This window comes from Onychostoma macrolepis, chromosome 04 (assembly GCF_012432095.1).
Source record: "Onychostoma macrolepis isolate SWU-2019 chromosome 04, ASM1243209v1, whole genome shotgun sequence".
In the NCBI taxonomy this organism is placed as follows: Eukaryota; Metazoa; Chordata; class Actinopteri; order Cypriniformes; family Cyprinidae; genus Onychostoma; species Onychostoma macrolepis.
Window position 1 is genome coordinate 34174608 of NC_081158.1, and position 13574 is coordinate 34188181.

The 13574-nt window shown below is 35.8% G+C and overlaps 1 protein-coding gene across 1 annotated transcript; it reads left to right on the forward strand.

Moving 5' to 3' along the window:
* Nucleotides 1-2741: 2741 nt before the first annotated feature.
* Nucleotides 2742-13042, forward strand: nudt4b (nudix (nucleoside diphosphate linked moiety X)-type motif 4b). Its single transcript, XM_058774271.1, has 5 exons — nucleotides 2742-3158; nucleotides 9242-9352; nucleotides 9484-9528; nucleotides 9641-9728; nucleotides 10770-13042. The coding sequence occupies exons 1-5, from the start codon at nucleotides 3063-3065 to the stop codon at nucleotides 10967-10969; spliced, it is 540 nt and encodes a 179-aa protein (XP_058630254.1). The 5' UTR covers nucleotides 2742-3062; the 3' UTR covers nucleotides 10970-13042.
* Nucleotides 13043-13574: the final 532 nt, after the last annotated feature.

A 13574-nucleotide genomic window follows, 5' to 3' on the forward strand; every position in this document is an offset into this window, starting at 1 on the left:
TGAATTATGCTTAAACATGGCTGTACTGCCCTGCTAGTTTGTTTATTTGCTTCTGCAAATGAAATAGAAAATAATTGATCTGGTTTTGAGAGAAGTCCCTTTAAACATGTTTCCGATTAATATTTTTCTGTACAAAAGAGAATTTGTTGATTAAATTACACTTGTTACAGTATTACTTTGTCAAAGATGAGGTGGCAGAAGCATCTGAAAAATAATTACAATATATTTAGATGGTCTAACACATGGACAATTGCATTTCTTTTTTTTTCTTTTTTTTGACAATTTAGAGCAAAATTGGTATATAATGAAAAATGAACGTAAGGTGCATCCACTCAGCTGCTCAAGTGTATAAAAATACAGGCTTCATATATTTTGTTTAATTCAAATTACATTCCTTCATTTTAAATGAATAATTTTAGACTTTAAATTAAAAGTCAGTTCTTCAGTACAGTATATAAAGGGAGTTGTGTCTCTCTTAAATGGGACTTTTAATCCCAGATTTCCAGTGTTGTCTCAGATTTTGGCTGGATTTGAGCCGCAGAGACCTCTGACAGAGCTTCATTGCTGGATTTATGAATCGAGCTGTCTGAGAACTGCAGGACGGTGGCTCTGTCGTGCCTCTTATCTCTCTTCTGTTCCACATGACTCGGTTCTTCTACCAAACACATATTACATAACTGTCTGAGTAGCAGTGCTGCAGAGCTGCAAGTTATTTCTGACTTCCACATTTCTCCGTCCTGTATGTTTGTGTGTGTCTGCAGGCCGTTTATAGGATTGGGACATCGAGAGCAATCAAAACAGTCTCTTGTTTCTGTTTTCTCATATCTAATGAGCCGTTTGTTATGTCTGCAGTGTCTGAATGGCTACCATTACGGCATTTCTAAAAACCTTGGGAGCATAGCTTGTAATAATGTCAGAGTGTTTGTATATGGTTATGAATAGAACTGATTACTATTTACTATTTAGCACTGACAGATGAGTATTTATGACCAGTAAACGTTCATATTCATTATGAAGTTTCTGATTCTACAAAAACAAGATGGTAACTCTTGTGCAGCTCAATAAATGTGAATTAAAAGTCACGTTCAGTGAGTGTTTGGCAGCTGTTGCTCGACCAGATCCATGTAATCTCATTAAGGCCGTGAACAGATTCACACTTCTCTGTTCTGTCTCAAAATCTGTTGAGCCGATGGCCAGTATTTATTTCCATTGTGCTGTTGTCTGATTAATGTGCTTAACGAGTTTGGCCCATGTTGAGTTGAGGTTGTATTCTACGTCAGCATGACACATGTTAGCACTAAGCTAATGCAACAGATTTCAGAGCATTCTTCACTAACCAGATGTCTGTAATTCACTCATTAAAGACATGACGACTGCAGGCATGTGTGGTGATCCCTGTCTTAGGTTACGAAATCCGCCCAAGAAAAATTAATCTCTATAATTTTAATGGCGGTAATATTATAGTGCAAGTTGTTACAGGTCTATATCCCAGTAACTATTTGGTTTTGAGTCAAATGTCCAATTACACTAATGATATTACAAGTAAACCTACCTTGAAAATAGTCTTTGAGTGTTTATCATTAAAAGTGCCTCTAGTTTCACTCAAATCTGCTAATGACAGTTCTTTCCCAAACTGTTTCTTCATCATGTTTGCACAGTGATAACAGAAAAAAATGTTGTCAGATTCTTTTCTTGTCAAAGTTAAACAATGTCATCACCGTAATTCAATCAGATCAGTATCTATGCCAAAGTCCAACCTCCAGCTTCCAGGTTGTCATTAACAACACTACATTAATGAAAAATGTACAAATGGTATTATTAGCTACTTCATTTTATTTAATTTACATTAAATGCATTGATGCTGTATGGATGGGAATGGTGTACAGCATTTATTTAGTATGCATTATTTTCTGCATTCATGTAGTTTTCATGCATAACATCTACATAATTAACACACGTAAATAATCAGCTAACTAAAATATGCTCTAAGAACATTTTGTTAACGTTTCCCAAAATGTTTTTCTGAATGTTCTCTTAACGTTCACAAAACAATATATATATATATATATTACGGTTGTAAAAACATTTATTCGGTTGAGAAAACCTTAAGGAAATGTTGTTGTTTTTTTTTTTTTTCATTATGCAAACATTTCAGAAACGTTACTTTTGAACTTTCACGGAACGTTCTGAAACAAAAATGGAAAAAACCTTATAGATAAACATCCAACTAAACGTTTCAGGTAAAACGTTATAGCCCATCAACAATGTATCAATGTTTTTGTTCAAACGTTTTGAGAACGTTGTTCAAATCCAGATAACATTGAACAAACGTTCTGATTTATGTCTGATCAACAGATTTGTGTCTATGGATATGAATTATCTGATGCTCAAAGTACGTGTTGTGTCTTGTCTAAACAACTATTTTTATATTAATATTAATGTTAATACATAAATATGTGTGAAAGTAAAAGATAAGACAAATTATGTCATTCTACCTGCAGTATATGATGTGACTGGAGGCGACGCGGTAATGCGGTAACGGACGAGTGTGAGCGCAGTTCACGGATCCGCAGATCAACGGAGGTCTCTCAAGTCCTACTACGGCCAAGGGGTCGCTTATGCATATTAATTAGTTTGTGATGACGTCGAGGAGTTGCCTTCCAATGGTCAACGCTGTTGATTAATATATGCTGACGTTGCCTGGTAACCTTCCAATGCTGACGGTTTATCTCATGAATATTAAGTACCAAGCCGTCAACATACTAGCGTATGTTTCGCAGCCGGCCCACCACACACGTATATATATACCGGGGGAAAACGAGATATTTTGACCTGGGAATGGACCGCGGAATGCAGAGTTGTCGTTAGAGAATCGAATTTGCTGGACTAAACGCGGAGGAATGATTTAAATTGGATTTAAAACCAACGCAAACCCGTAGGTTCGGTCCAGCTCGGTACTGGTCTGCCTCTCGCCGTCGGTGGTGACTCACGGAGCTCGGGCCGTTGACGGAGCATTGCTGACCGGTCGGATAAATCTACGGAAGGACCGACAGGATTTCAGCATGAAGTTCAAACCGAACCAGACGCGAACGTACGACCGGGAAGGATTCAAGCGGCGGGCGGCGTGTCTGTGTTTCAAGAACGAACGGGAGGATGAGGTACGGAGATAGTACGTCGTTATCTAAACCAGACATGATGCTCGGATGATAAATCAGTGCATCAGCACGCACACACGTTCACCTGTGGCCTAGCAAGAATATACGAGAGCATACAGATATTCGGAGAGTAAATATGAATATATTGCATGTATATATTTAATTGTTATCAATCAGGTTCTAGTATGCTGTCATGTAGTGTCATCTAGTACATCAGTGCTGTGTTTCATCATGGATGGATACGTAGATACATAGATTGATGATATGACTTGGAAATTTGCAGTGCATCAGTATACAATACATACACAAAACAATTAATGCACTACACAGACACACCAAAGTATTGTTTACATCTGGAGTGCTGGAAAGAAATCTGAGATCAGATTATCATTGTTAAGTGTTCTTAGAAAGTGAAGTTTTTGCAGCATGCACTGCTCAGATCACTGCCCAGTGTAATCTAGAGCACATCTGTTCATTTAATTCTCATCCAGGGCTGTAATCTCTGTCACACAAATTTGCGCTGGCCAAAATCCCATTGATCCTCATTAGTCAACTAAACCTGTTTCAGCTGCATAGTAACCCATAAGAAAACTGGATCAAACCTTTCGTTTGCCCTATCTATCTATCTATCTTGTCAATGCACACATGTCCGTCCCCTGTCACCCATGATGACTTAAAGGCACTTTAGACTGTCGGTCACTGGGCCTCCGTAGTGCAGTTATGCAATAAAAGCACGTCAGACTGCAGCTCCCTGAAATTCCCCCTGTTTATGCATGTATACAGCTGCACCAGATTCATCCACTTCTGACAAAGGACTGTCATGAAAAGACATAAGATTAAATGGCATGTAATACCCAGTGACACCTTTTGAAAAAAAAAAAACATTTTGGGTTTGTTGCTGAGTTCCTCGTATCAGCCCTGAAGAGAGCTGCTTTTTATGAGTTTTTGTGTTTAATGTGTGATTGATATGAATGGAGACAATAAAAGATAAAATACAATCATCTTGTTGGCGACCGGTAAAGCCTTGAGTGCATCTTGTAAATAATTAATCACATCATAAACTTGAAGATATATGAGCGTTGATGCATATATGAATTTTGTGCTTAAAGGAATATTTCATCCCAAAATGAAAACTTCTGAAAATTTGTTGACTATTGGAGATAAAGATGAGTTTGTTTCTTCAAGGTAACAGATTTAGAGAAACGTAGCATTCCATCACTTGCTCACCAATGGATCCTCAGCAGTGAATGGGTGCCGTCACAATGAGAGTTCAAACAGCTGATAAAAACATCACAATAATACACACATCTCCAGTCCATCAGTTAACAACATCTTGTGAAGCCAAAAACTGTGTGTTTGTAACAAATCCATCATTAAGACGATTTAACTTCAAACCGTTGCTTCTGGCTAAACTATGAGTCCATAATGTTGCTTCCTCTAGTGAAAGTCATCTGGTCTGAATCAGGAGAGAAATGCGCATGGATCATGCACCGTTCACAGCCCTAAACAGTTCTGAACAAATATGTGGGTGGATTTTGAGGTGAGAGACAATAGGAGATGGACTTTTTCACTTGAGGAAGTATAGTTATACATTTTTGGCCAGAAGTGATGGTTCGAAGTCAAAAACGCCTTAATGATGGACTCGTGTCTTACAAACATGCTGCTTTTCACTTTAAAAGACATTAATTGATAGACTGGAGTGGTGTGGTGTGTGATGTTTTTATCAGCTGTTTGGACTCTCATTCTGACGGCACCCATTCACTGCAGAGGATCCATTGCTGAGCGAGTGATAGAATGCTGAATTTCTCTAAATCTGCTGAAGAAACAAACTCAACTACATCTTGGATGGCCTGAAGGTGAGGACATTTTCAGCAAATTTTCATTTTGGGTGAACTATTCCTTTAAGTGGCCATTTTCAGTGGTTTCTGCTTTTCTGATAATCCTTCATTCTGTCACTTCCTTGTATCCAAGTAACCAAAGAGAAGAATCTGAGTTGTTGGAGCTGTCGTGTGGGATTGCTGGTGTAAATCTGGGGTTGCTTCATATCCACTCTTTAGTCTTCGCTCATGCCTGCTGATCTCAGAGCAGCTCCACAAACAGTCCTGGCACTGCATTCCAACTCCAGACTGATCCACAGTCAGTGCATGTCTGTGTAAGTGAGGGGGAACTCATTTGAAATGGCTGCCCTTTGTGTCGGAGTGAAAGAGGGTGAGCAGGGGGCAGAGGATCAGCGATCGCATGAGTCAAAATCCCTCCCATTCAGCGCACTTCATAGACTCGGTCTCTCACCACAACGGCGATCAGCGACGGCGAGACACAGAGCGTGTTAGCAGAATTTAAACATCATCCTAGTGATTTATCTCACACAAAAGCTTACAGTTGTTCAAAAATGCATGACTACAAAATGCTACAGGTGTCTAAAGAGTCAATAGCACTTTATACAGCACAGATTAATGTTGCACAATAATGGTTCAATTAATAATCATGATTGTATTCATTTAAGAAATTTCTTTTTGCGTTTCATAAAAATTATTGCACTTTCATATACGCATAAATTAAGAAAATATCAACTTGTGTGCAAGCTTATCTTTCTACATTATACACAAAAAACTCTTAAAGGGATAGTTCACCCAAAAGCGATAATTCTGTGATTATTTATTTATAACAAATTGTTTCAAACCTGTATGAATTTCTTTCCTCTTTGAAACACAAATAAGATATTTTGAAGGATGTGTGTAAACAAACTTTTGCTGGTAGCCATTGACTTCCATAGTACTAAAAAATACTGTTTAAGTCAATGGCTACCAGCAACTATTTGGTTAAGAACATTCTTCGAAATATCTTCCTTTGTGTTCAACAGAAGAAATAAACTCATAGGTTTGGAACAACATGAGGGTGAATGATGATTAATTGTAATATTAATTGCAATAATTCCAAATGTTAATGTGTTTTACTATAATTAACAAAAAAGCTGTGTGTTGTAGCACAGAAGTATCATAACTGGATTTATTCAATATAGCTGAGATTAATTTTTGGATATTGCGAATATTGAAGCTTAAATAATCAAGACGAGCAAATACAGTGTAATAAACAAAAATCAGTGATGCAAATCTTTTTAAACATGAGACTAGTTCTAGGAAATCAGGCCAAATATCAGTACCTTACGCCATTTAGCATCATGTTTATTGTTAAATACATGCTTGTTTTCCTAGAATCTGAGTTATTGTGTACATACAGCAGATTTAGAATAACTGTGACATTCCACTGCTAAAATAGTCGCATGCATATGCACTCAAGAATGATTTCAACCAGGCAGTTCACTGTAGTCACCTGATCTTTTATTAAGTGATGATAGATTTTTCTTGTCTGGGTCTATTTGTGGTGTGGTGTTTAAGGCTGGTTAGTTCAACTGAAATGCACTGGTGTGTCCTTAAACAGGACGCTTAACCTCAGGGTTGCTCCAGGGGGTTTGTCCTTGTAATAAGTTCATGGTGCTGTGCAGCGGTGACATTGGGTGAAAGTCACAGAAACCGAAAAACCCTGGTCGTGTGGTGAGAAAATGAGATTTAAAAAATATAATCCTATTCATCCTGATATGAAAGACAGTGGTGAGTTTACATGGAAAAAAATCACGTCAGATCTGTTATGTTTGTGCATTTAATTCTAAATCAATATGATACTTCATTTCTTTGCTCTGGTGTTTAATAATTCCGGTTCTGACCACTGGATTCAAGTGGCTGTGATTTCGTCATATTAATGAAACACCTGATGATTCATGTTTTGCACCCACTTTGTTTTGATTACAAACATCCTTGATGCGTCACTGAGAACCTCTTCATGTCAACATGAAATGACATTCACCATCCATTTGACTACAGCAATGTGAGGAATTTCTGAACAAAAAAATGACTTAATTATGTCCATTACAAATCGATAGATCATAAAAAGTAAATTTTGATTTCAAGCTGACTTTAAGACTATGAAGAAGTGAAAATGTGAAAAACTATTGTATATTTTATATTATGTATGATATATATATATATATATATATATATATATATATATATAATAAATTAATGATATATTAAAAACGATCAACGATATATTATTTAAATAATGAATTATATGTACAGCACAATTTCTGTTTTATTGCCTTTTGCTGACTTAATGTAAAAAGTTAGAATTAAGTTAGAAATTAGAATCACCATTGAGAATAATTTAAAAATGCAAATATATAATGCACTGACAGCTAGGTATGTGTGTGTGTGCATGTGTATATAACTTTGTTTATTATTATTTACTTGTTTATTTATTTTCGGTAAGTTATTCCAGACTGATTTTTAAAGTCATGCAATAAGATACAAAACCCCTCAATTTTGAGTCCTGATCACCATTTCAGAGTTTATTTTGCAATAATGATTGGTTGACTCTGCATTATCTTTGTTTTATACTTGTTGTTTTGGGGTCAATTATGATATGCATGTGTTTTCATGAGATTCAGCAGGGTGGAATTATGGGACTGTAAATTACTGGTTGTGTTTGACTGATTCTCAAACCTGTTTGTATAAGAGGTTTCATTGTCATGTACTTTTCTTGAACTGTATGGTACTGTGCTTCATCACAGAGTGACAAGAACACACAGGTCATAGTTGTTTTGTTGATTGAGTGGTTGAAAATAAGCTCTTTTGTATCTTAAGCTGATGGTCATGTGTGACCAGCCCTGGTTATCTGTGGGAAACCAGAACTGGACTAACGTGTTTCAAGAAAACAACTGTGAGTGTGTTTTGAGCACACAGCTTTAAGACGCCACATATATATTCAAACCCTGTGTACACAAAGCCTTCTTTTGTGGTTTCTGTAACATAAACTCAAGCCGGCTCTCTTTAAGCAGGTGACCTGTTCCTCGCGGTCAGCTATGCGGCATGTCATAAAAATAACCTCAGTCTGGCCCAGAATATGCCAGGTGACAGCAAGTGTCATGAACTTGACAGAGGCACGTGATGTCACAATGCCACCACCATCAATCCCACAATCCTCTTAGTACAGGACACACCTGAGGGCCGATCAGCGGCTGGAGGATTAGCCAATCAGAGAGCAAGATGTACCATCACAATTGCACTTCTGCAGCATCCATCTGTCAGAAGTCACTCACACCAGGGTTATTATTATTGACTAAAACTATTAAACACGTTTAACTACTAAAACTATTAAGCTCAGGAAAGCAATGCAAACATTGTTGTTTAATTCATGCCGACTTTACTTGTAATTAATGTTTTATGTGATGTAAAACCTTCTAATGCTCTTTAACATGATATTTTGTATTGTATTCTTGCTCATTTCTGAAAACATAGTCAGACCAGGGTTATTATCATTAACTGAAACTAAAACCATAAAAAAAGTTTAATTTGAAATAAAATAAACTTAACTGAAATAAAATAAAATAAAACCTTAAACTCACTTTATTCCAAGGAAACATTTTCATTTAGTTTAACTTAATGTATTAAAATAACTAAATAAATACATTTAAATAAAAAAAATGATTTAAAAAAACTATATAGACATTGGTGGAAAAAAGAATAAAAATGACACAGCAAAATTACTAAAACTTAAACAAAAATTAAAATGATAATATTTTGGATTAGTTCTTATTTTTATAAATATATTAATTAAAACTATAGTTTTATATATATATATATATATATATATATATATATAAAACAACACTGGGCCAGACTCTAAAGTATTACAAATACAAATACAGTAGGCTTGTGTGCAACCCTAGATCAAGAAATTTGCGTCAAAATAACATGACATTTAATCCCAATAAATGATTGCAAACAGAGATTGGTGTGTTTTGATGAAGTATCTATGACAAACCACCAATAAATCACTACAATCCTGTGCTATAACTGCTTTTCGGATGCAGAAGTGTGATAAAGGCCCGATGCATGGCAGTGGAAATGTTTACAGTAAAGCACTTATGATGGAAACTTAGCAGACTAGAGGCTTTAAAAGCAGCAGAAATGTCCTGGCCATTTATCCCACAGTTCTCTGAGACTGAATCAGTTCTCCGCTGGTTTCTGCAGGTCCTGTTGGTCAGCAGCAGTCGAAACCCGGATCAGTGGATTGTTCCTGGAGGAGGAATGGAGCCGGAGGAGGAGCCGTGCGGAGCTGCCATACGGGAGGTCTTTGAGGAGGTGCCGCATTGTCTTTTAACATCATTTCTAGCAGTCAGGGTTTTACTGGTCTTATTTACCTGACTTTGGGAGTCTCATGGCTAAATGAAGGAATGTTGTGGATTTGATCTCTATCTCTCTCTCTCCCTCAGGCTGGAGTGAAGGGTAAATTAGGACGTTTGCTTGGCGTGTTTGAGGTAAGGCTCTTCTCCCGCTCCTGATTGGACGGTTGTGACTCCTGAATGGATGTATTAAGAGATGAGGAGATTACAGTCCCTCATACTGAAAGAGTTTATTTTTCAACAACAGCAGAACCAGGACCGGAAACACCGGACGTACGTGTATGTGCTGACGGTCACAGAGACGCTGGATGCCTGGGAGGACTCGGTCAATATTGGTGAGTTTGTGTGTGTTTGTGTGCTGCTTCTTTTGTGATGGATCTGAAGGTATTTAACCCTCAGGGTCTCCTGATTGTTCGGCTGATTGTTTTTGACTGCGTGTATAATGCACACACACACTGGTTTCATGCTGTTGAGTCTATAAGTGTGAGACCACAAGTGAAAATACATCTATTTGCATTTGGTTTTAAATTGAATTATTTTTTTTCAATTTAATATAATTCATATATTTATTACAAAAATATAAATGATAACAGGATCTCCAAAAAACACACAATTTAAATATATTTTTAAACTGCCTTGTTATCCCCCATAAATAAAATTCAATTCAGTTCAGTTCAATTTCATTCAATTTAACTATATCTTTATTGCAAAACTATAAAAGAAAACAAGACAATAGACATACATATTTAATGGCCTTCCCGTCCTTTCCCTGCTCCCTTAATTTATAATTTTATGTAATTTAATTTTATCTAATAATTTAATTTGAAACATATCTTTATTACAAAAATGTAAAAGATAAGAACATTTCCATTTTTAACTGCCTTCCCATCCTTTCCTGCTCCCTAAAATTAAATTAATGTAATTTAATTTAATTTAAATCATTTTTTTAACTGCCCTCCCATCCTCCCACTTCAATTCAATTCAAAAATATGAATGAAAACAATAAAATCTAAAAAAAATTACACATTATTTTAACTGCTATCCCATCCTCCCCCTTAAACTCATTTCAAAATTCAAATTGCAAAAATATTGAAAATCCCCCTCCCAAAAATCAAAATTTAACCCCCATACCCCCTTAACTTGAATTATTTTTTATTTAATTTGTTTCGTTTTAATCCATTTTATTATTTAATTGTATTCAATGATAATTAATTGTCTATTTTATTAATTGTCTATTTAATAATAAAACACCATTGTATGATAATGATCCATGTTTTAAGAATGATTCAAGAACCCACAATATGTCTATTCATAATATTCTAATATTTGCAGTCTTTGCAGTGTATCTTGCTCATGCTGCAGTATTTGTCCTGTAGGCCGGAAGCGCGAGTGGTTTCCCATCGACGAGGCCATCAAGGTCCTGCAGAGCCACAAGCCTGTTCACGCCGAGTACCTGAGACGCCTGCGGATCAGTCGCCCATCCACCACCACCAACGGCAACCTGCTCCTGCCCCAGACATCTCCCAGCACCCTCACACCGCTCTTCAGCGCTCCGGCGTCAGCCGCACGCAGATAGGACACACACACACCCACAGTACAACACACACATCAACACTCCTCTGTCTACATGAACCACCCACACACATCTCCAGGGCCTTTATGACCCTCACAGCACCTCTTAGGCACCTTTGGGACGTTCTGTAGAGGGACAAACCAAAGTCGTGTGGGATTTCCGGTGAAGAATGCCTTAACCATTTATTTTTGAAGTCGGTTACTGTCGGCTGATCGGTTTTAGTTGTAATGGAATAATAATTATTGACCAGCTTTACAACCAGTTACATGGAAGTGCACTTCCATTATTCCTCCATCACTCTCACCCGCAGAGCTCGGCATTCTGGGATTGTGACGTAGGGAATGTCAGTTTCATTCCACGCGGCTTATTCAGCATTTGACCTCTCTGAATTCAGTCCTTAGCGCTGTCGTGACCCCAGACCTCCCTTTAAGACTCAGACGAGCCCTTTAAAAGCCTCCTTCACTGCTGCTCCTGAACGGATAACTGGATTCCTGACAGCATCAGAGATTCCGATCGATGAGATTTCTGGGAATTAGTTGGTGAGCAGGAGGGTCGTAATCTAATTTTATGCTTTGATTAAAAAACAAACGTTTGTAAATATACTAAATGACAAATGATGTATGATGGTTTTTAACTATAATGCAAATGTATTAATCTTTTCTGCTTTTAACTCTTTCTATGAGGTTTTTCTTTTCTTTTTCTCTTTTTTTGATTTTGAAAAGAACAGAACTGTGAATTTTGTCAGAGAAAAGAAAGAAATGCTAACGGGTAAATCTCATGGAACTGGTCAAGAACATGCACAGGTCATATTTCAGTACAAAATAATATATATATATATATATATATATATATATATATATATATATATATATGATTAAAGATAAAGCAGCCTATTTTCAAGACCGTTAGAATTTTTATGACACATTTTCCTATATTGTTATTACTATAGTGCACAAAGAATGATGTATTATTTAAATTATATTGTATTTATACATTGTGGTATTATTTGTTTCACTTCCCTTAATTCATGCTTATTTAATTTAACAAATATTTTGTACTATTGCAGTAATTAAAATCTAGTAAGTATAACGATTAAAAATGCGAACTAAGATCACAAAATAAATTTTAAAAAATTATGTGTGTGTGTGTATGTATATATTTAAATAAGATGAAATATATAAAAAACAAAATCATTAAAATAGGTTTCATTTTCTTTATGCAAAATTTTTTTATAGATCACAATATAAAAAAATCGAGATGGTCATTGAAATAGGCTACGTAAAAAAAAAAAAATTACATTTAAAAATATATATACATATATATATATATATATATATATCAAATGAAATATGAGCTGTAAATGTTTCGTGAGATGAACCCAAATGAATTTATTGGCACCAGCAAAGCCTTGAATATCTGTCAGATGTGAGGATTGGGTGCCTTTTTCCTCTTTTAAAACTTTTAACTACACATTGTACTGTCATTGTTTTTTTTGTTTGAAACACTGAATATTTGTTGATGGATGCTGCTCTGGCTGTGCGTGGGCTGATCTCAGATCTGCTGTTATCACACTGAACCCCAACACGTCACTCCAGCTCATGTTTAGGTCTGCGTGTGCTGCGTATGTGTTTTGATTTGATATGTGAAAACAAACAAGTCGGTGCCAGTCGTTCATTGGGATTGAGCGGATGTACAAATAACACTTTCCTTTAGATTACACTGAGATGTGTCAACAGCAAAACTAAATGTACGTTTCCTAAAACATTTGGACTTTGTCCTTCAGTAAAACAACAAACAGGAGTGTTATGGTGAAGTTATTCGCCACACGAGATGTACAGTCTAATATTTTGGGTTTTCGCAATGAATTCTGATACTTTGTGAGGCGTGAACTGTAAACTGCATTAGGCCTGAGGAGTGTTTTGGTAGATTTACAGGTTTGTGAGTCAGACTAACTGTTACCTTACCTGTTCTGAGATGCCAACGGGTCCACAGTTTCTGTATGTTTACTGTAATCTGTACAGATGTTCATAATGGATATTTTTATTTGTCAATAAAGATTGTATCACAAGGAAGAAATGTGAATTGTGATGCATTATGATGGCATTTTCTGATGAATCATGAGACAAATAATGCAAACTTTTAATCATTCATCTGCCATCTTAAAACCCTATAGGGTATAATAATAATAATTTTATTTATATACACACACACACACACACACACATATATATATGATATTATTGTTATGTTATATATTATTAATAGTATATAATTTGCAAATGCACAGGTCACTAAAAATAAATAAATATGGAATATAATAAACATAGGATTTTTACGTTTTTTTCTTATATTATTTTTATTACTATTGTGTAATATTTAAATTGTATTTATATACCGTCATCATCTGTTGCACTCTTTAATTCATGCTTACTTAATTTTACAAAGTAGTATTTCAGTATTCACTTTTTTTTTTTTTTTTTTACAGCAATGAGTAACAATTGTAGAAAATTAACGACTTATTCTCGTTTTTAAGCCTATTTACAAATTGTCATAAAAATTTATGAGTTTGCCTTAATTTCTCAATAAAACTGTAGTGCCTGTCTTACAG